We start from the raw sequence: 20,367 nt of genomic DNA, 5'->3' as shown, positions 1-20,367 counted from the left end.
TTTAAACATGATGTTCCCCCCATAAGAGAATTTATGATGTATGCAAAGCAAGAGAAAACTGAATGTGCCAGCAAAAATTTCACATTTCTATTAATACAATCAGGTTATGGTGAAATTGAGGAGTTATAACATTCTATTGTCTGTGCTCTATAGTTTGATTTATTTGTCTTATTAATTTATCCACTTACATCTTATTATTACTTCTCCCACTCAAATATTCAATATATTTTATAATATATTATGTTCAAGGAACTGCTAAATTTAACTGCCATAATGAACCAAATAGGGATATATAAGCTAAATATAAGAAAATCTGAGTTATCTATATGTAAAATTATAGCACACATGAATGTCTTTTGCATTAAATACATTTCAGCCTTTTCAATCTGAAGTTCATTTCAAATGTAACTGTGCAGACATTAAGGATTAATGGAGACTCATTTTATGGGTAAGGAGCTAAATACAGAGAGACGTGACACTAAAAAACTACCACCAAACAGTCAGTGGATGATTAATCCAAAATAATCTTTAACTCACTAAGACAGTGTGGTTGAATCTACACACATCTTTTTAGAAAAACACCTAAAAGCAAGAAGTATCCTTTGCTGCTCTTACCTGTCATTACTGAAGCAAAAGGCTGCTGAGGATCAAAGGGACATTTCAGTCTGCCAGACTCCAAATTGTGTGTGTCTAGTTTGAAAATAACTTCCTGTTAAGAGAAATATTAACACAAGTGTGATTTTTTAAAAAAATATCAGAATCATCAAGAACGTAGGAGATAAGAACTAAATTCTAACTCATTAATTCAACAAAAACTGAACATATAGCATGCACATCAAACTGTGCTTCTTAACTCTTCCACACATATTATTTCTGTCGAGACTCAATTCCCCATGTTTTGATCTCCATTTGCCCTAAGTAGTAATTATAATAATGAATGAATTTTTCAATGCCTTCATCAATTCATTGAGCCTGGACCACTATCATCATCAAGATCACTATCAAGCAATCCTATTTCTTAAGTCTAATAACTAATATTGAGTCTAATAAGCCAGTTTCCTCCTCTAAGAAATAAATTTAATAATCATACTTTCAGGACTATGATGGTCTATCTACCTAAGCATCTGCAACTATACCACATTACTTAAGCCTTATGATACTTTGTAATTTTAGTGACATAAAAGTGTTGTAAGGCAGGCAATTCATTTTCAGAGCTACTGATACATGTGGGCAAAAAAAATTCCAATGTAGTATTTTCACTATTATGAAAACACTATGCACATTAAAGCCACACAGTTATTTTGGCAGAAACATTTATTTTTATAATAGTGGCCACAGACAGAATGGCATTGCCAGACTTTTAATAGTCAGGGGAAAAAAAATCTTAGGTTGAACTTTCCAAGAAAAATATGAATGTATAATGAATATGGCCCCATGAGTTTGAGTGTTTCATAACAACAACAACACTACCATCCAGCAAAAAGACTGATGATTCAGCCTACAAACGCACTAGCAAAATTCAGCATTTCTGACATTCTCTCTAGAAGGCATATCTACAGAATTATATCAGAACACACATGCAATTAAAAGGGATCATCCAGTGCCACTTATCTAGAAAGTAAGCAAAGAAGCAAAAGGGAGAGAAAAAAAATTGATTATTTGGATTATTATTTTTGTATGATGTGACATTTCACGTCTTTTTCTTTTAAACAATACTAACAGTAACTACTGCCTTATTTAAAAAATAGCAATACTAATTTAAATAGCATGAATAATGATTGCTATTTAATAGTTTTAAGAAAATAAGCTTTAATACCTTAATTGTATTTAATGTTAATACATACTAACCATGAGCAGGAATTTCATGTACATTATCTCACTGCATTTTCACCATAAATGTAAAGACGTGGCTACTTTATGAATTCCAGCTTTACAAAAGGAATATTGAGAGTAAAAGGGAGAAGGATCTTGTTCAGTATCACATAATGAATAAGAGGCAGAGGAAGAGCTTGAACTCGGGGCTGTCTCCAAAGTTCATGCTCTTAACAAATCTAACCTCAGGATTTCAAATTCATGGATTTAAAAATGTGCTGAAATTAATTTATAGACTCACCATGACCATGTAACATGATCAAGCTCAAGTATGTTTAGTTAGAACAGTTCAGCTAATGATAAGTTGTGATAGTGGCGCCTAGGCATGAAAAAAGTCCAATGAGAACACTTTTAGGGAATGTTTCCCAACTGTGGATGGGGCTAGAGATATGTCAGGAAAAAACACCTACAGAACACAGCCCTTAAGAATGTTTAAATATCATTAAGGGCACATTATTCTCCACAGGTCAAACAGAACTGTTGACTCTAAAGCCTATAATGGGATGTTGTAAAGGGAAAAAGTAAACTGAATTCTGGTGTGCCAGAAGATTATCGTAAAAAGCTAAAAAAGAAAACCCAAGAAAGTATCTGGGACAATGTCATAGTTGATGCAAAGTCCTAGATAAATCCTTATAATTGTACAGACTCCTGTTGTCAAAATGTAATATTTCATAAAATTCTCAAGATAAGCCCATAAAATTGTTATCTGTGGAAGCTAAGGACAAGGTCTCCCTTATAATCTCCTGGAGAAAGGAGAGAGCAGGAAAGCAGGTTTCCTTAAGCCAGAGTCAAGGACACCAACAGGAAAATGATGTCAGAAATAAAGGCTGATACAATGGACTTCCTGAGATAAACTGAATTACATGACATTTTAACTTTTGAGACAATTTTAATTTTATAAGATTGGTCCCACCTAATTCATTACACAAAAAGCACCTGTCCCAACTACACACAGAGAAATACTGTTGAAATACAGACAGAAGAAGATAAGAATGGAAATTTTCATCATCACAACAACTAGGCAAAGTTGTTAATATGATATTAATTATGAATACTATTAATATTTAAATATGAGGTTTGCAGTAGCAAAGGGAGATTCCAAAGGAAAGAACATGTTTCCAAGCTAACTATTAAAAACCTATCAGGCACCCCCAGTATTACAGAGTAGACAGATAGATGGCAGACATTATTTTTAAATAAAGTTTATATACATACTTTGGAAATACTTGCCTTTTTACCTTTCTGTGTTCTTGTTGCCTAATACAGCTGAATATTAAGTGACCAGAATGGAGCAAGTGATATGCCAAAGCCCACGCAATCATTTTCTTATTTTATTCTTAAAATAACTCTGTGAGTTACTATTATTATCATCATCCTTCTGCTGAATAAACAGAAGCTTAGAAAGTATATGCAGAAGGCCATGGAGCTGGTAAATGACAGGGGCCATAATTCAAACTCTGGCTCCCCATGTTCAAATTCTCAGTAGTTGTCAACAGCCCTGACTTCTGTCCTGAAATTCAGATCCAACTGCCCACTTGGCATGACCTAAAGAGCATTTCTCAAAAGCAGAATGTATAAAACTAACTCACCATTTTCCCCACAAATTTGTTACTTGTCTCACCTCAATAAATAACACTATTCTCCAGCTCATTGCCAAAGATAGAAATCTGGGATTCATTTCAGCTGCTTCCTCTTTCTTCTCGTTGCCCCCAACACAAAAGAGTGTCCCCCAAGAAGGGGGACTCTACACCCTTCTCTCCTCCATCTCTGTATTACTGTTCCCCCTTCTAAGTCATCTTAGAAGCAACCTTATCTATTTGAGAATGTCATGCCTTCCCTCTGAGCTGGACAGTGAATCCTGGGACTAATAACTCATTTCATAAGTGGACAGTCTTCAGGCAGTGTTGCCATACAATTACCTGTCTTCCTGACTAGTGAAAAACTCACAAGGCTTAATACCCCTGTTCACATAACTTTCTCATTCACAGAACCTCTAAGTTTGATAGCCCCAGGGCTTTTTGACAGTTTCAAGCTAAGTAATTAGCTCCTTCTAAATTCCCTTTTAGTACTTGTGAGTTTTAGAAGTTAAAGAACATTATTTGCATCCCTCAGCAGGTTGGGAGTTTGGCCTTTAGCCCCAGGCCTCAAAATACATTCAAGCTGTGGGGCTATCTCATATAATTACACCCTATGCTATGAGCCACTGTTATATATTACCCTTCATCAAAGCCAGGCAAGAGAACATTACACCAGCAACAAAGAATGATGGATTCAAGTTGCCAAGTCTCCTAGTGGTTCAGAGATTTAACTATCAGGGTTGCTTTACTGTCAAACCATTGAGTCTGGGCTGGTTAGACAAGTTGGTTAAAGAGAAAAATTTATCCAGCCACAGTTATGGGTTTAATCTCTGCTTGAATCAGTTAAATCAATGCAAAGAAACCTGTACTATGAGCCCAGACTTTACTTTCAAACACACATCCAAATTTCCTTAAAATATGTGTGGTTAGTAACAAGAAGTATATACATAAACATAAGGATGACAGTGTAACCCATCAAGCTATACAAAGCAATGCTTTAGAGTACAGATTCTAAAGCTCAGATGGGCATGCTTGCTCTAGAGATAGACTGCTGCTGCTGCTGCTAAGTCACTTCAGTCGTGTCCGACTCTGTGCGATCCCATAGACGGCAGCCCACCAGGCTCCCCCGTCCCTGGGATTCTCCAGGCAAGAACACCGGAGTGGGTTGCCATTTCCTTCTCCAATGCATGAAGGTGAAAAGTGAAAGTGAAGTCGCTCAGTTGTGTCTGACTATTCGCGACCCCATGACTGCAGCCTACCAGTCTCCTCTGATCATGGGATTTTCCAGGCAAGAGTACTGGAGTGGGTTACCATTGCCTTCTCCTCTTCCTCCCTTGAAAAGTGAAAGTGAAGTCGCTCAGTTGTGTCTGACTCTTTGCGACCCAGTGGATTGTAGCCTACCAGGCTCCTCTGTCCATCGGATTTTCCAGGCAGTAGTACTGGAGTGGGTTGCCATTTCCTTCTCCTGAGATAGACTACTTGGGTTCAATTCCTTGCTAGGCCATTTATCAGCTGGGTAATCTTATGCATGTTATTTCATTCCACTGAGATTCTATTTTCACTAATTTGCGAATGGGAGTTATAAAGATACAAACTTCATTAAGAGTGTTGTGAAATTCCAGAAACAATCCATGTAAAATGCCTGGCACAGTCCATGACACAAAGAAAGTACTCTAACAAATTAATGTTGATTAAACTATTGCAATATGTATGTTTCTCATTTATGGAAATGCTCATTGATAGATGGAATGCATTACTTCTAATTAATACTTCCTACATTTCCACTATGCAAATTTGGTCTGGCAGAAATAAGTCCAGTATGATAACAAGTATGATAACAACTAACTATACAATTTTAAGAAAATCATTAAAATTATCTATATTTAGTGTCTGCTATTGTAAACATATGCAACAGGTCAAATTTGTCGGATGGGAAAAATTAAGTTATTTAGAAGATACCATTCTGTCACAAGGTCTTACAGGAAACAAATCTTTACCAACAGCAACATCATAAATAGATCTAGTTATATAGGAAGCTCAAGAGGAAATAAAGCTGTACATAGAGCCTAGAAAACAAGTACTTTCAACATTTTACACTATTAATTTTCATCATGTCACTAGAAAACTTTTAATAGAAGAAGTTTTTATTAGGTGGATAAAGCAGATAATCAAAATGGTGATAATCTATTAAGTGGTTGGAAACATAAGTTCTTAGTTCATACAGAAAATGATTCAATTTTTATATTTAAATCTACTTATTTTATGTCATAGGCAGTAAGTAATAAGCTATTATAGTAAATTGTTTTCACGCTATTTCACAATATTACCTCCTTGTAGATTCCAAGATCAATATATCCACATATTGGATGAAACGCTCCAGTTCCGCACACATAAACGTGAGTTTTGTTATAGGGTTGAAGTACTCTGATGAAATTTGCACATTCTGTCTATTGGGCATAAAAAACATAAAAGCATTAGCATATAATTCAGGTATTTCAAGGTATCATTCATACCACCTACTTTCCAAGTAGATTAATCATCAAAAATAAGTGCTAAAATAAAAATAAGATTTATGAGAAATGCTTAACACCTGACTTAGCAAAGGAGACAAAACAAATTAGAAACTATGACTTGAAGCTTTCTTTGAAGTTTTATGGCTTTGAAGTAACCAGAGTACTAGAATGCACATTTCTACAGTAGGACTCAGTGGGACCTACAGAATGAATATATACAGAGTATGAAAGAGGTATCCGTACTTACTTTCAAGAATTACCTACAGAACCAAACCCAAACCAAATATTATGTTCTGATGTTCCTTCATTTTCTGTCCCATATAGATCTTACTGTGTGCAGTTTCAACTGAATCAGCTACAGTAAACATAACACTTAACACAGATGTCTTCCTATATATTATTCCATTCTTATTTTCCAGAATGCCCTGCCACTTTATTTCCATTTTTTTCAATGTTACAGAGCCTTTATGGAGAAGGCAATGGCACCCCACTCCAGTACTCTTGGCTGGAAAATCCCATGGATGGAGGAGCCTGGTAGGCTGCAGTCCATGAGGTCGCTAAGAGTCGGACACGACTGAGGGACTTCACTTTCGACTTTTCACCTTCATGCATTGGAGAAGGAAATGGCAACCCACTCTAGTGCTCTTGCCTAGAGAATCCGAGGGACGGGGGAGCCTGGTGGGCTGCTGTCTCTGGGGTCGCACAGAGTCGGACACGACTGAAGCGACTTAGCAGCAGCAACTGAGCCTTTAAGATTTAGCTTAAGTCCAGCTTATTCCAAGAACTTCTGTTTCTTCCATAAATATTTTTTGCTTTGCTTTGCTAAGTCACTTCATTGGAAAAAACCCTAATGCTGGGAAAGACTGAAGGCAGAAACCGAAGAGGGAGATGGAGGATGAGATGGTTGGATGGTACCACAGATATAATGAACATGAACTTGGGAAAACTCCAGGAGATGGTGAGGGACAGGCAAGCCTTGTGTGCTGCAGTCCATGGGGTCACAAATAGTCAGACACAACTTGGCAACTGAACAATTGCAATAGCCTTAGAAGAGGTCAGGAGGTTAGAATCCTCCTGATAGGATTCAGGCCTTTATAAGAAAAGACCAGGGCACTTGCTCTTACTCTCTCTGTCCTGTGCAGAAACCACCGGATGACGGCCACCTATGAGCCAAGAAGAGAATTTTCCCTAGAAACGAAGTCGGCCTGCACTTTGATCTTGGACTTCCCAGGCTCCAGAATTGTCAGAAATAAATGGCTGTTGTTAAAGCAGCCTAGTTTATGGTATTTTGTTATGGTAGCTCAAGCCGACTAACACAGTAATTTTACAAGAGTTTGAAATAAATATTTGTATAAAGAAATAAAACAACTGCCTTTCCAGATTATAAATTATAAAGTCTAAGAGATTAGAGACTGTGAGACACAGCACTGTTTAAAAAGGCAAATAAGGCCCAGAGTGAAACATCACACACAAAGGAGATATAATTTGAGTGATGATAAAGAGAAACCTCTTAATCACACCTAAAACATTCCACATCCTTTAACTTTTCTGGGAGTACTTTATTAAGATGCAGCCAGCCCTGGAAAGTAACCCATTATGCTAGTTCCTGACTTGGTGAGATATTACCAAGGATTTGTTTATGAAATTCCTCCCTTCTCTCAGACTGGACTGCCATGGAATAGAACACTGTAGGGACAATCCTGAATTTTCTGACTCAGTTTACCCAAAAGTCAGTTCTGCCCAAAGTTTTCTGATTCATTGGAAAAAACCCTAATGCTGGGAAAGATTGAAGGCAGAAGGAGAAGAGGGAGATGGAGGATGAGATAGTTGGATTGTACCACAGATATAACGAACATGAACTTGGGAAAACAGGAGATGGTGAGGGACTTGGGAAAACAGGAGATGGTGAGGGACAGGCAATCCTCGTGTGCTGCAGTCCATGGGGTCACAAATAGTCAGACACAATAGTCGATGAAGTTGATGGCAGGCAGTTCTCTAAGAAAACTGGAGGCAATGAAAAGACATTGGTTGCCTGAAGGAAAGAAATGTGGGAAGAGATTCTAAAAGATAAAGTCTCTTATTTCAAAGTTTGCCTAGGGTGGTCATTTCAGCCAAACACTAGTGCCTCAAGTGAAACAAAAGTCTTTCTCTTTTAATTTATAACATTTTTTAAGGCTCAAAGATTCTGTGTTTTCTTTTTGTGCACAAGTTTCATTAAGTTTTGCTTAAAAAGCACGAGCAATAATTAACTTGATTTAATTCACTTAGCAACCTGCATAGCTACTAAGAGTGGTGTAATTCTGTGAGGCATGAAGAAAGAAAACTCTGAGAGGCAGCTTTTTTAATTTTCCCTGAAAGCTGACTAATTTATAGCTATTGCCACAATGGTAAGGGTTGTTGCACATGATCAAACAATTCAACTCAGTGAGTGATATATTCAACCTTGGAGGAAAATTGAATTTCTCTTTCCTTACTATGCTTTTTACCTACTCTCTTTCCTACCTCCTCAACTCTCCACTATAAGACAGACTGAAAAAGACAGAATTAAAAACAAGTACCAATCTTCTGGGCTTCCCAGGTGGCACTAGTGGTAAAGAAAACACCTGCTAATGCAGGAGACTTAAGAGAATTCGGAAAGATCCCCTGGAGAAGGGCACAGCAACCCACTCCAGTATTCTTGCCTGGAGAATCCCATGAACAGAGGAGCCTGGAGGGCCACAGTCCATGGGGTCGCACAGAGTCGGACAGGACTGAAGCGACTTAGCACACATGCACACATAGTAGTAATGGCTCAGCGGTGAAAGAATCTGCCTGCTAATGCAGGAGTCCCAGGTTGGATAAATGGGTTGGGAAGATCCGATGGAGAAGGAAATGGCAACCCACTTCAGTATTCTTGGCTGGGAAATTGCATTAGGGTTTTTTCCAATGAATCAGAAAACTTTGGGCAGAACTGACTTTTGGGTAAACTGGAGGCTACAGTCCATAGCGTTGCACAGAGTTGGACACGACTGAAGCAACTTAGCATGCGCACACACACACACCGGCTTGCTGATTTTTTCAAGTAATATTACTCATTTCAACATCTACCCTTATACACATTTCTTTCTGTTGTTGCTATTCATTCAGTCGCTAAGTCCTATCTAACTCTTTGTGACCCCATGGACTGTAGCCTGCCAGGCTTCTTACACCATAAGAGTTCCATGGCAAGAATACTGGAGTGGGTTACCATTTCCTTCTCCCAGGGATCTTTCCAACCCAGGGATTGAACCCGTGTCTCCTGCATTGGCAGGTGGATTCTTTATGACTAAGCCACTAGTGAAGCCCCATACACATCCTTACACACATATATAAATAGATATTTAGCTAAATAAATGAAACAAATATAAAACTTAATACTTAGAGAAAAGACAAATACCTATTAGTCTATGTATTAACATCTATAACTTGTTTCCCCTTAATACTTGGAAAAATATTAGCAAAACGGAAGTACTTGTAAGTCCCTAATCTTATATGTAATTCAATTAAATCCAATACAGCTTTATATGTGTTTCTGATAACTGAATTGTAATCATTTATATTAATTTATTTAGGTGCTACACGAAAAGACACTTATGATTAAGAATCTGGTCAGTCTTTGTGTTTAGTATATTTTGCAGAATACTGTGATCCTCAGTTTTTTTGATCATTTGCCACATGCCTATCATTGTGGCAAGAATACACAGAAGAACTGTACAAAAAGATCTTCATGACCAAGATAATCACAATGGTGTGATCACTCACCTAGAGCCAGACATCTTGGAATGTGAAGTCAAGTGGGCCTTAGAAAGCATCACTATGAACAAAGCTAGTGGAGGCGACGGAATTCCAGTTGAGCTATTTCAAATCCTGAAAGATGATGCTGTGAAAGTGCTGCACTCAATATGCCAGCAAATTTGGAAAACTCAACAGTGGCCACAGGACTGGAAAAGGTCCATTTTCATTCCAATCCCAAAGAAAGGCAATGCCAAAGAATGCTCAACCTACTGTACAACTGCACTCATCTCACATGCTAGTAAAGTAACGCTCAAAATTCTCCAAGCCAGTCTTCAGCAATACGTGAACCGTGAACCTCCAGATGTTCAAGCTGGTTTTAGAAAAGGCAGAGGAACCAGAAATCAACATCCACCCACATCTGCTGGAAACATCCATTGGCAACATCATTGCCAACATCTGCTGGACCATCAAAAAAGCTAGAGAGTTGCAGGAAAACATCTATTTCTGCTTTATTGACTATGCCAAAACCTTTGACTGTGTGGATCACAATAAACTGTGGACAATTCTCAAAGAGATGGGAATACCAGACCACTTGACTTGCCTCTTAAGAAACCTATATGCAGGTCAGTAAGCAACAGTTAGAACTGGACATGGAATAACAGACTGGTTCTAAATATGAAAAGGAGTACGTCAAGGCTGTATATTGTCACCCTGCTTATTTAACTTATATGCAGAGTACATCATGAGAAACGCTGGGCTGGAAGAAGCACAAGCTGGAATCAAGATTGCCAGGAGAAATATCAATAACCTCAGATATGCAGAAGACACCACCCTTATGGCAGAAAGTGAAGAGGAACTAAAAAGCCTCTTGATGAAAGAGAAAGAGGAGAGTGAAAAAGTTGACTTAAAGCTCAACAGTCAGAGAACGAAGATCATGGCATCTGGTCCGATCACTTCATGGGAAATAGATGGGGAAACAGTGGAAACAGTGCCAGACTTTATTTTGGGGGGCTCCAAAATCACTGCAGATGGTGATTGCAGCCATGAAATTAAAAGACGCTTACTCCTTGGAAGGAAAGTTATGACCAACCTAGATAACATATTTAAAAGCAGAGACATTACTTTGCCAACAAAGGTACATCTAGTCAAGGCTATGGTTTTTCCAGTGGTCATGTATGGATGTGAGAGTTGGACTCTGAAGAAAGCTGAGCGCTAAAGAATTGTTGCTTTTGAACTGTGGTGTTGGAGAAGACTTTTGAGAGTCCCTTGGACTGCAAGGAGATCTAACCACCAGTCCATCCTAAAGATCAGTCCTGGGTATTCATTGGAAGGACTAATGCTGAGGCTGAAACTCCAATACTTTGGCCACCTGGTGCAAAGGGATGACTCATTGGAAGAGACCTTGATGCTAGGAGGGATTGGGGGCAGGAGGAGAAGGGGACGACCGAGGATGAGATGGCTAGATGGCATCACTGATTTGATGCACATGAGTTTGGGTGAACTCCAGGAGTTGGTGATAGACAGGTAGGCCTGGTGTGCTGTGATTCATGGGGTCGCAAAGAGTCGGACATGACTGAGTAACTGAACTGAACTGAACTATCATTGTGGTACATCTTAGGTTTGTCAGGTAGACCTCTGTTAAAATTCAGTCTGCAAAGATGTTTCGGTCTTATAATATTAAAAAATTTTAATATGTTGTTAACACTTCAGAATAAGTATATGAAAATCCAGATATCACATTTCTCTCAAAAGTGATTTAACAACAACAACAAAAAATCTAACAGATTTTTACCACCTATGGTAGAAAGGGAAAAAAAATAATTAAAGGAAAAAAATTGAGAGATGTGCCTATAAAAGTCTAAACACCTAATAGGAAAACTAGGAAAGGACGTTTTTTACATGAGTGTGACACAAAGTAATCATACATGAATATAAATCTTAATTTTACAAATAGATAAGATATTTAGTGCTTATAGTAACGAACGAACTTCAAGCTAAAAGCAATAAAAATAATTTTGTTTTTGTTGGCAAAAATTAAATATATTTATTTCATTCATTAATGTATTAATGAATGAAATGTTAAGCATTAAGTATATGTTGTATACAATATTAGCAAGGGTATTGGGAAATATACCCTCTTAAGAGCAGGTATTGCTAATTTAGGTATAAGAAGCTTAAACTTTCTGGAGGGCCATTTTACAATGCATAAAATATTTTATATCCTTTGACCAGTAATTCTACCCAATAACCAAAGATGTTCACAATATTTATATATAAGGTTTTTCATGTGTGGCATCATTTACAATAGTAAAAACTGGATATATATCAAAATTCTAACAATAGGGGATTGATGAAATAATATATAAAGGAATGCAGTGCAGCTATTAAAAGTAGTGTTATAAAAAGGAATTTAATGACATGGGAAAATGCTCATGGCAGTCTGTGAAGTGAAAAAAAAATGTTTAAGGGACTATGTATACAATGATTTCATTCTGAAAAACAGTAAACAGATAAGATAGAAGAATAAACATCAAAATGTCACCAGCTATCTCTGGGTAATGTTCATGGGGAAAGAAATATTTACAGTGAATCTATATAGTTTTCAAACTTTCTGCAATGAACACTTTGTTTTACTTTTAGATGTTCTTTAAAATGGAAAGTAAATGTAATCAGAGAACGTTAGAGACGGAAGATCCTTTAACTCTATGCAGTGTCTCTATTGACAAGGTTGTGTGCCCTGATAGTTAAGCTGACGAACAGCCCCGGCTGCCCACACCCCATCCATTCTTTTGCCAGGACTGAGTTGTTTACCCCACTTTTCTTTGCCGGACCAGCCATTTCTCTAGTGACTTTCTGTTGAATAATATTCTAAACAGAAACAAAATAGACCAAATAGTGTCTGTCGCCTCTTCCTTCCCTGGATTAAAACTGTGGACTGTACTCAAGCAAGAAGACTAGTTCTCTTTTGTATCCTGTTCTTCCACCCCCTCTGCACACCAACTAGCTAACTTTCATTATGGTAAATAATTCACTATTTTTCAGTTATATAGTACCTTTGTGTAAAGGGACAGTCTTTCTAAACACTTGTTAATTCTCAATACACTCTTGGGAAATAGGTAAAAATTACTAGAGAAGGGAGAGAGAGGGTAACGCCAAAGGTAGTAAGAGATGATAATAAAACCACATACTAGTCTCAGTTTTCTGTTGACCAAAATCTATGTAATGATGTAAAATGAGGATCTGTGTTATGGTGATAGTGAAGAAAGAAATGATTTGAGGGATTCAGTTTGTAGACCTTACATATAAAACTCAAATCTTCATGTGTAGATTATAGTATTTCATAAGAGCACAGATTGTGGGGCAAGCCTTCTTGATTTAATTCCTGGCTTCACTATTTACTGAATACATAATATAGGGCAAGTCAGTTAATTGTTCTGGTGTCAGTCTTCTCATATGGAAAATGAGGAATAATAATAAAATCTAATATATTGTCTTCAGGATTAATCAAGATTATAGGTATAAAAGCATTGAAAGCAGTTCCTGGAACATGGTAAGTACTATAAATATGTTACCTATTCTTATTAACTCTAAAATATAATATTATTTTAAAGGGACAAATTAAAAAAGGAGACAGACACTTTTATTATTCCTACATACTTCAACAGTAAACTTTACTGACTTCAGTAAAAACAGAAAAGCTCCCCAAACCTCTAATCCTAGGTTAACAGTAGGTGTTAGAGGTGATTATCAGCTCTCAAATACAATTGAATTGGAAGAATAGATTCCATATACTGGTTCTTATGTGCTATCTAGGACACTACCATCAAAAAAGTTTATCACTCTTTAACTTAATAAGAGGGGCAACTGAGTTACTATATAACTGGAATTAGTGAACATACTGAAATGAGAACACGGACACAATTAACACCTTCACTGATTGTCTGACCTTGAGAGCTTATCCCTCATCTATTCCATGGGAAAACTGACACTATTTCATTGTAGCACATTTAAAATAGCCTTTTCCTTCTTGCCTCTTCATCAGACACTCAATACTAGTGAAATACAAACCATTGAAATGTTCACACTGTTTATGATAAGCTTCTATTGTTATGTAACGAAATGATTTTGAAAAACCATAACCAAAGCATCTATTTTCCCCATGAGTTAAAAAAAAGTACTGTGGCTTTTTCAGACCTGGGCACCTGCTCCCAGGGTACCTGACACTGAACAGGGTGAAGAAATTAGAGACATGAAAGGAAGAATATATTCTAAATTAGTTTAATCTTTCATTTCTAGTAAAATAAATATAAAAATGTTTTCCTGTTGCATTTGAAACAAACACTCCCTGATATATTTCTGCTAATATTAGGTGCCCGAAAAGATCACATTTAACACTGATTGAATACAAAATCAGGCATAACCAAAAGTTTCTTTCATTTTGATTATTTTGTTTTGTAGGACAATCGTCCCTCAGTATCCTCAGGGAATTGGCTCCAAAACCCTAACAGATATAAGAATCTGAAGATGCTCAAGTCCTTTATATAAAATGGCAGAAAAACCTCTATATACTTTATCTCATATACTTTTTCCCATATACTTTATGTCTAGATTACTTATAATACTTAGTACTATGTAATGATACATAAACAATTATAAATACAATATAAACAATTGTAAATACAATGTAAATACTATATAAAAGTTGCCAGAAGGCAGTAAATTCAAGTTTATTTTTTTGAAACTGTCTGGAATTTCTTTTTTGAAATATTTTTGATCCATAATCGGATATATGGATCAATATAACTCAATAATATAACTATACATATTTAGGCTCTTAATACTTGTTGAGTAAATGAATGAACAAATGAGTGAATAAGTCAGTTGTTATGAGGCTTCCCTGCTGGCTCAGATGGTAAAGAATCTGCCTCCAGTGTAGGAGACCTAGGTTCAGTCCCTGGGTTGGAAAGATCCCCTGGAGAAGGAAATGGCAACCCACTCCAGTATTCTTGCCTGGAGAATTTCACAGACAGAGAAGCCTGGTGGGCTACAGTCCAGACACAACTGAGCGACTTTCACTTTCATTTTTCACTTTGGATTGGTAGGCTTCTAAGCTTCCCCTTAAATTTATTAAGCAACATGTCATGTTGCTTTACCTTTATCACAATATTAAAGTGAGACATTTTTAATCTAGTTATGCCATCATACAACACACACTATTTGCTGTTATTAAATAAAAGGGTACTTCTCAGCTTAATATTTTTGGGTTATAGTGGTGAGGGGAAACATTCCAGGATGATGCAAAGGAAGCCTCACGATGTCCATGCTTTTGCCCAAAGTTGGAACTTTGTCATCTCGAGTTATATTCAGGGGGTGACTTATTTTTCCAAAGAAGAGCAATGCTCCCTATCATTACAATGCAAGAAGTCAGGGCAGAATCCAGAGAATTTGACCTGAATCAGAACTTTCAGATGAGAAGAGGTGGTCAAAGCCTTAGCATCTCAGGAGCTTAAACAGGCAACACAATTGGACGGAGCAAGCAAGACAATCGATCTTTCTTAGTATCTCTATAATGCCTACTTTTGAAAGAATTCTTGTAGTTATAAGTTTAATTTCACCCAAAATTAAATATCAAGTGTGTGTTTGTAATGCTACAACAACTGATGATTTTGTGTGCATTCACAAAATACATGGATTAAATAAAAATACACAATTCTAGAAATATAGTATTTCCTGATAGTTTATTTTTAAATATTTAAAATGTATTTTTGGTATTTTTTTGTGAAGAAAATACAATCAGAATTAACAATTTAGAAAGTGTAGTATTTCTAAATTTCTGAGAATAATGTCATTCATTTTGGCAAAGTAGAAATATTTTATATCATATTAATCTTTACACAGACTATTAGTGTGGTTGTAAAAATAATACACTAATGCCATTCATTCAATAAAATTTAATATAAATATTTGCTATCATATCAGTACCAGTTTAACAAAGATATTTTTTAAAGTCTCATACTTACATTGGCATCTTTCCCAGCTAATTTACACAATTCCACCCGTTCCTTTGCAGCAGGCCAATAAATCTGTAAAACATTTCAAGGTGTGTTAGAATCTGAATATTTAAAACACCCTACAATTCTAATTAGGAAAGGATGTGAAATTAAAGAGTGAGTATCAAGCCAAAAGCATATTGTTAGCTATGATTTAAGAATTTTGAGATTTAAATATTTTCTAAAATCATTCTAAAAAGATTATAAGAAAAAACTGTCAGAAACATTCATTTCTATCTGTCAATATTATAATTTCTTCTGAAATGTATTTAATAATAGATAAATCATGTGGTATAACTTCTTATTGTGACTTCAACAGAACTTCAGGTTAGCATTTGCTATAGTTAAGAGATTCTTTTTAGCCTGCTTTTTCTCTGTTTGCTCAGAGCAGTAGTGCACTATAAACATTCAGTGAGGTATAAGAAACGGCTCTCTATCAGAAGCATAATTTATCACTTCAAGTCAAAGACCAGTGTCAAATTGTTCATAATATTTAACACATATAAAACTGAGACACATCTTTCATTTAGTTAAACATTAAAATAGGATGATAAGCATTATCTTATTTAAATCTTTCAGTGACCTTTAAAATAGCTATGCTTATTCTCACCATTTTGGGGTCAGAAAATTTCTTCATATAGTCATTAAACAACAAGTCGAGGGCCATCAGACTGGTTTGCAACAGAGCCAAAGCATGACCCAAAGTCTGTGCCTTGAACTGGGAGGGGCGGGGGGGTGGTCTCAAGCACTACATAATAAATATCATTTGAGGAAATGCATACAGACAAAGGCAGTAGGCTCCTTGATTGATCACTTTTAATCAGCTTGAACAGTCCTGAATTTACCACAAATAATTTGTCTTGTTTTTAATGAACTTTAGAAGTTCTTCCAGGAAGTTTTTCAAAATAAAGCCTAAAACTGTTGTAATACTCCATTAGCTTACAGAAAGAATTGCTCTTTGTTAAGCTATAGGCAAGAAGAAACAAGAAAGTCAAGCTCTGAGTAGCTTATATGTTCCAAGAGTTCCTGACAAACTTTCATTATGTTTCTCATCAATGTTAGCAAAAAATATTTTAATAGGTGAGGGAAAAGGAAAATATCCTGAGGGAATACACTGAAAGAGTCTTGTTAAACCTGGAATTGAACAAATGATTTAGAAGTCACTAATGTTTATATGATATTATATTCATAGTCAGATATCAGGGTTTTATATTTCTGAACAAAGAGAACATAGAATAGCACTTATATTCTTTGAATAGATGTATATGATGTAATTACTGTGATTTTTAAATAAAGCAAGGTTGTTCGTTTAGAGAATTAAAAAAAAAATTCTGGCCACATCGGATGGCATGTGGGATCTTAGTTCCCTGACAATGGATTGAACCCAAGCCCTCTGCATTGAAAGCCCTTCCCCCCTTCTGTTTGCCATGAAGTAATGGTGCCAGATGACATGATCTTAATTTTTTTATTTAGTTTTAAGCTGGTTTTTTTTTTCACTCTCCTACTTCACCCTCATCAAGAGGCTCTTTAGTTCCTCTTCATTTTCTGCCATTAGAGTGGTATCATCTGCATGTCTGACGTTTTGAATAACAGCCAGCAATAAAATATGAATGGACTATCGCAATGAAAAGCAGTATGAATGGACCTCAGAAATTTCATTATTAGTGAAAAAAGTATATTCCTCAAAATGACCAATAGCATAATCTCCTTAGAATAATGTTAAAAACAACTAAAATAAAAGGCACTTTTTATGTATGTATGTACATACGATAAATAAATAAAAAGAAAGCAGAAGAGTGATGAATACAGGATTCAGACAGATGATTATACAAGACTAGTAAGAATAAAAAGATTACCAGTAAAAAAAAGACCAGGATATTACAGATTTTAGCTTTTGTTCTGGATGGTGTGTTTTCAGATGTTTATTTCGTAGCTGTTTTTAATTATGTAAATTAGTAAATGAATCAAAATGGGCCATGCATAAACCAGATGACAAACAACAGTCTGTCATCAATCTGAAATTAAGAAGTCCTAAATCAATTAATATACAAAAGAGCAAATATAATATAAAAAAGAGCAAAAATAAAACACTGTAGCTTAGCTATCAGGAAATTTGAGAGTTTCTTCGAGTTGTTTTATTTTATTGTTTATTTTTATTTTTAGTCACTGGCAGCAAAAACACTGAACTGAGTATACTTCTTGTCCCTTTAAAAATAACACCTTGAATAACACCTTAAAGTTATGGAATCTTGAATTTATGGAATCTTTGTTTCATATTTGAACTTATAAGCTCAAGATATCATCTTTTATCTTGCTGATTATTTATTATTATTCTTAATTGTGATAAAATATGCATAACATCAAATGTATCGCCTTATTTTAAGCATATAGTTCAGTATTGTTACATATATGCACTTTGTACAATCTCAAGAATTCTTTCATCTTGCAATACTGCAAAGCTACATTTGCTGATTCTTTTGCGCAACAGTGATTTTACAAAGGATAACTTTGTATCATTGGAATAAAAATAAATGGTACACAGAATGCATATCCACAATGTGTCAACTTGTTTAATCACTAGCTCATTTTTTTTGGTCTCTAATCTAGATTAATATTTCTTTGAATCCTTTCAGTATGTCAGATCTTGCTCTTTTCTGTTTTTATATGATGGTCAGATTTAATCATATTTCAGAGATAAATTTAGAATAAATATTTGTAGATTTGTTCAGACCTGAATAGCTTACTGGTATTAGTACTATTCAAAAAAAAAAAAAAAAAAAAGGAAATACAGGACTGTTTTCATAGTAAGTGTGACTTAAAAAAAAAAAAGACAAAGAATATCACTGGGTTCTTTCTTTTACCTTAAACCAATGTACTCAGTGCTTGAGTTGAAGTAAATTATGAGATAAATGATGTTTCTAAAATTGATTTTTAATATATTTATAAGAGCTTCAAAAAGGAGTTATCTAAAGATTGATAAAATATAAAAGCCATCTCTTTTTTTATCATTTTTGAAGTCTAAATCAAAGTTCCAAGGTTAGCACAGATTACTTACTGTTCATTACTTATTTGTTCATTAAACACATAACTATGAAAGGGCTTCTGTATTACCTGATAAGGTGTGGCACTGAGGTCTACAATATGAGTCAGAAGACAGTTCTGTAAACAGGGTAATGGCATTTCCACCAGACATATAAACCTAGGGAGAAGGGAGCACAGAGGATGGGGCCAGGATGCTCAGGGAGCCCTAGAAGCACTATGTGGAAAAAAAGTCCCTACCAGTCTTGACTTCTGAGCCGTTATTTTAAATTACTTGATCTTATAGTTTCAACTCTAATATAACAGTTTAGTTGAATAGTTTCAGCTCTAATTGTGTCTTAAAGACTTGACAGTAAAATAGTAATTGAAGATTCTGTTTTCTCTTTGTAAAGGGGCACAAATTTTAAAAGATGTTTAAATGGTTTAATTGTACATTTTCAGTTATTAACTTTAAGTCATACAATTTTAAACTGAATTATGTCACCCTAGTAAATGAAGCAATTAATACTAAAATGACAAGCTTCCAAGAACTGAGTTTCTGATTAGTGGGTAAATGCTATACAAAGATATTCAAGCACTGAAAATTTGTTGGACTTCAAAAGCCAATATTAATAAATCTTCTAATGTCTGTTTACAAAGCAGAATTTTTCCCCAAAATGTTATCTCACTTTTCATGATTCTCCTTCAATTCCATAAAGCCTAAAACTTGTTAAAAAACAGAAATTATCCCTAGGTCATTATTGTTATTCCACAGGAATTCTAAGATAGTATCATAAAGACAATTTTACTTCTTAAGAAAACATTCAAGCCATAAAAATAAAGTTGTTGAAATTATATTGGCTTATTTTGACATATTGCTGTCAAGAATTTAGGAATCACAAATAGAATTATCTTAAGAATAACAATCTAGAAGATATCTGATTATCTTTCAGACTCTAAACATTTACTTAAAAGGGGGAAAAAAAATCACTGAAGTTGTGCCAGTATTTAAAAGCAATCATTTTAATTATCATTTATGGTGAAATTTTCTTTTACTTGCTACCTAGTCATTAGAATAAGGTTTATTTATTTATTTTTTTAATATTCACTTTGATCCCTTTGTTGATAAACAATGTGCTGTGCTGTGCTCAGTTGCTCAGTCATGTCCTACTCTTTGCAACCCCATGGGTGGTATGTAGTCCGCCAGGCTCCTCTGTCCATGGGGATTCTCCAGGCAAGAATACTGGAGTGGGTTGCCGTGACCGCCTCCAGCACAAAGCAGCAAAATTTCATGCAATTCAATATAAAAACAAAGCCAAAGAAACAAAATTTCCACACATACTTACATAGATTTGGCAGAAATATGTTCAAGTAACGTATTTGTTTTTTAATTATCTTTTGAAGTGACGTATATAATATGAGAAATTGAGTATGTTTGTGTGTGTACGTGTGTGTAGAGAGGTACAGAGTGGACAAAACTGTAAGAAAAAAAGAGCTACAGACAGAGACAGAGATTTTAATTCTGATTGGAGATACAGTATTTCACATATAGTTTCAAGTATCAACATGGTTTACACAAAAGCC

The 20,367-nt window shown here is 35.5% G+C and overlaps 1 protein-coding gene across 2 annotated transcripts in view; it reads right to left on the bottom strand.

Moving 5' to 3' along the window:
• SEMA3D (semaphorin 3D) overlaps positions 1-20,367 on the bottom strand; it is a 232,699-nt gene that overhangs the window by 91,176 nt on the left and 121,156 nt on the right. For both annotated transcript variants that reach the window (XM_015095240.4, XM_060414983.1), the window contains exons 4-6: positions 15,736-15,798; positions 5,777-5,896; positions 616-709 (exon numbers count right to left, since the gene is read on the bottom strand). In XM_015095240.4, the coding sequence (XP_014950726.2) occupies positions 616-709; positions 5,777-5,896; positions 15,736-15,798 (277 nt within the window). The remainder of the gene's footprint in view (positions 1-615; positions 710-5,776; positions 5,897-15,735; positions 15,799-20,367) is intronic.

The sequence above is a fragment of the Ovis aries genome, chromosome 4 (assembly GCF_016772045.2).
Source record: "Ovis aries strain OAR_USU_Benz2616 breed Rambouillet chromosome 4, ARS-UI_Ramb_v3.0, whole genome shotgun sequence".
Classification (NCBI taxonomy): Eukaryota; Metazoa; Chordata; class Mammalia; order Artiodactyla; family Bovidae; genus Ovis; species Ovis aries.
Note: the sequence above shows the minus strand (reverse complement) of the source record. Positions and strands in the feature narration are given on the sequence as shown.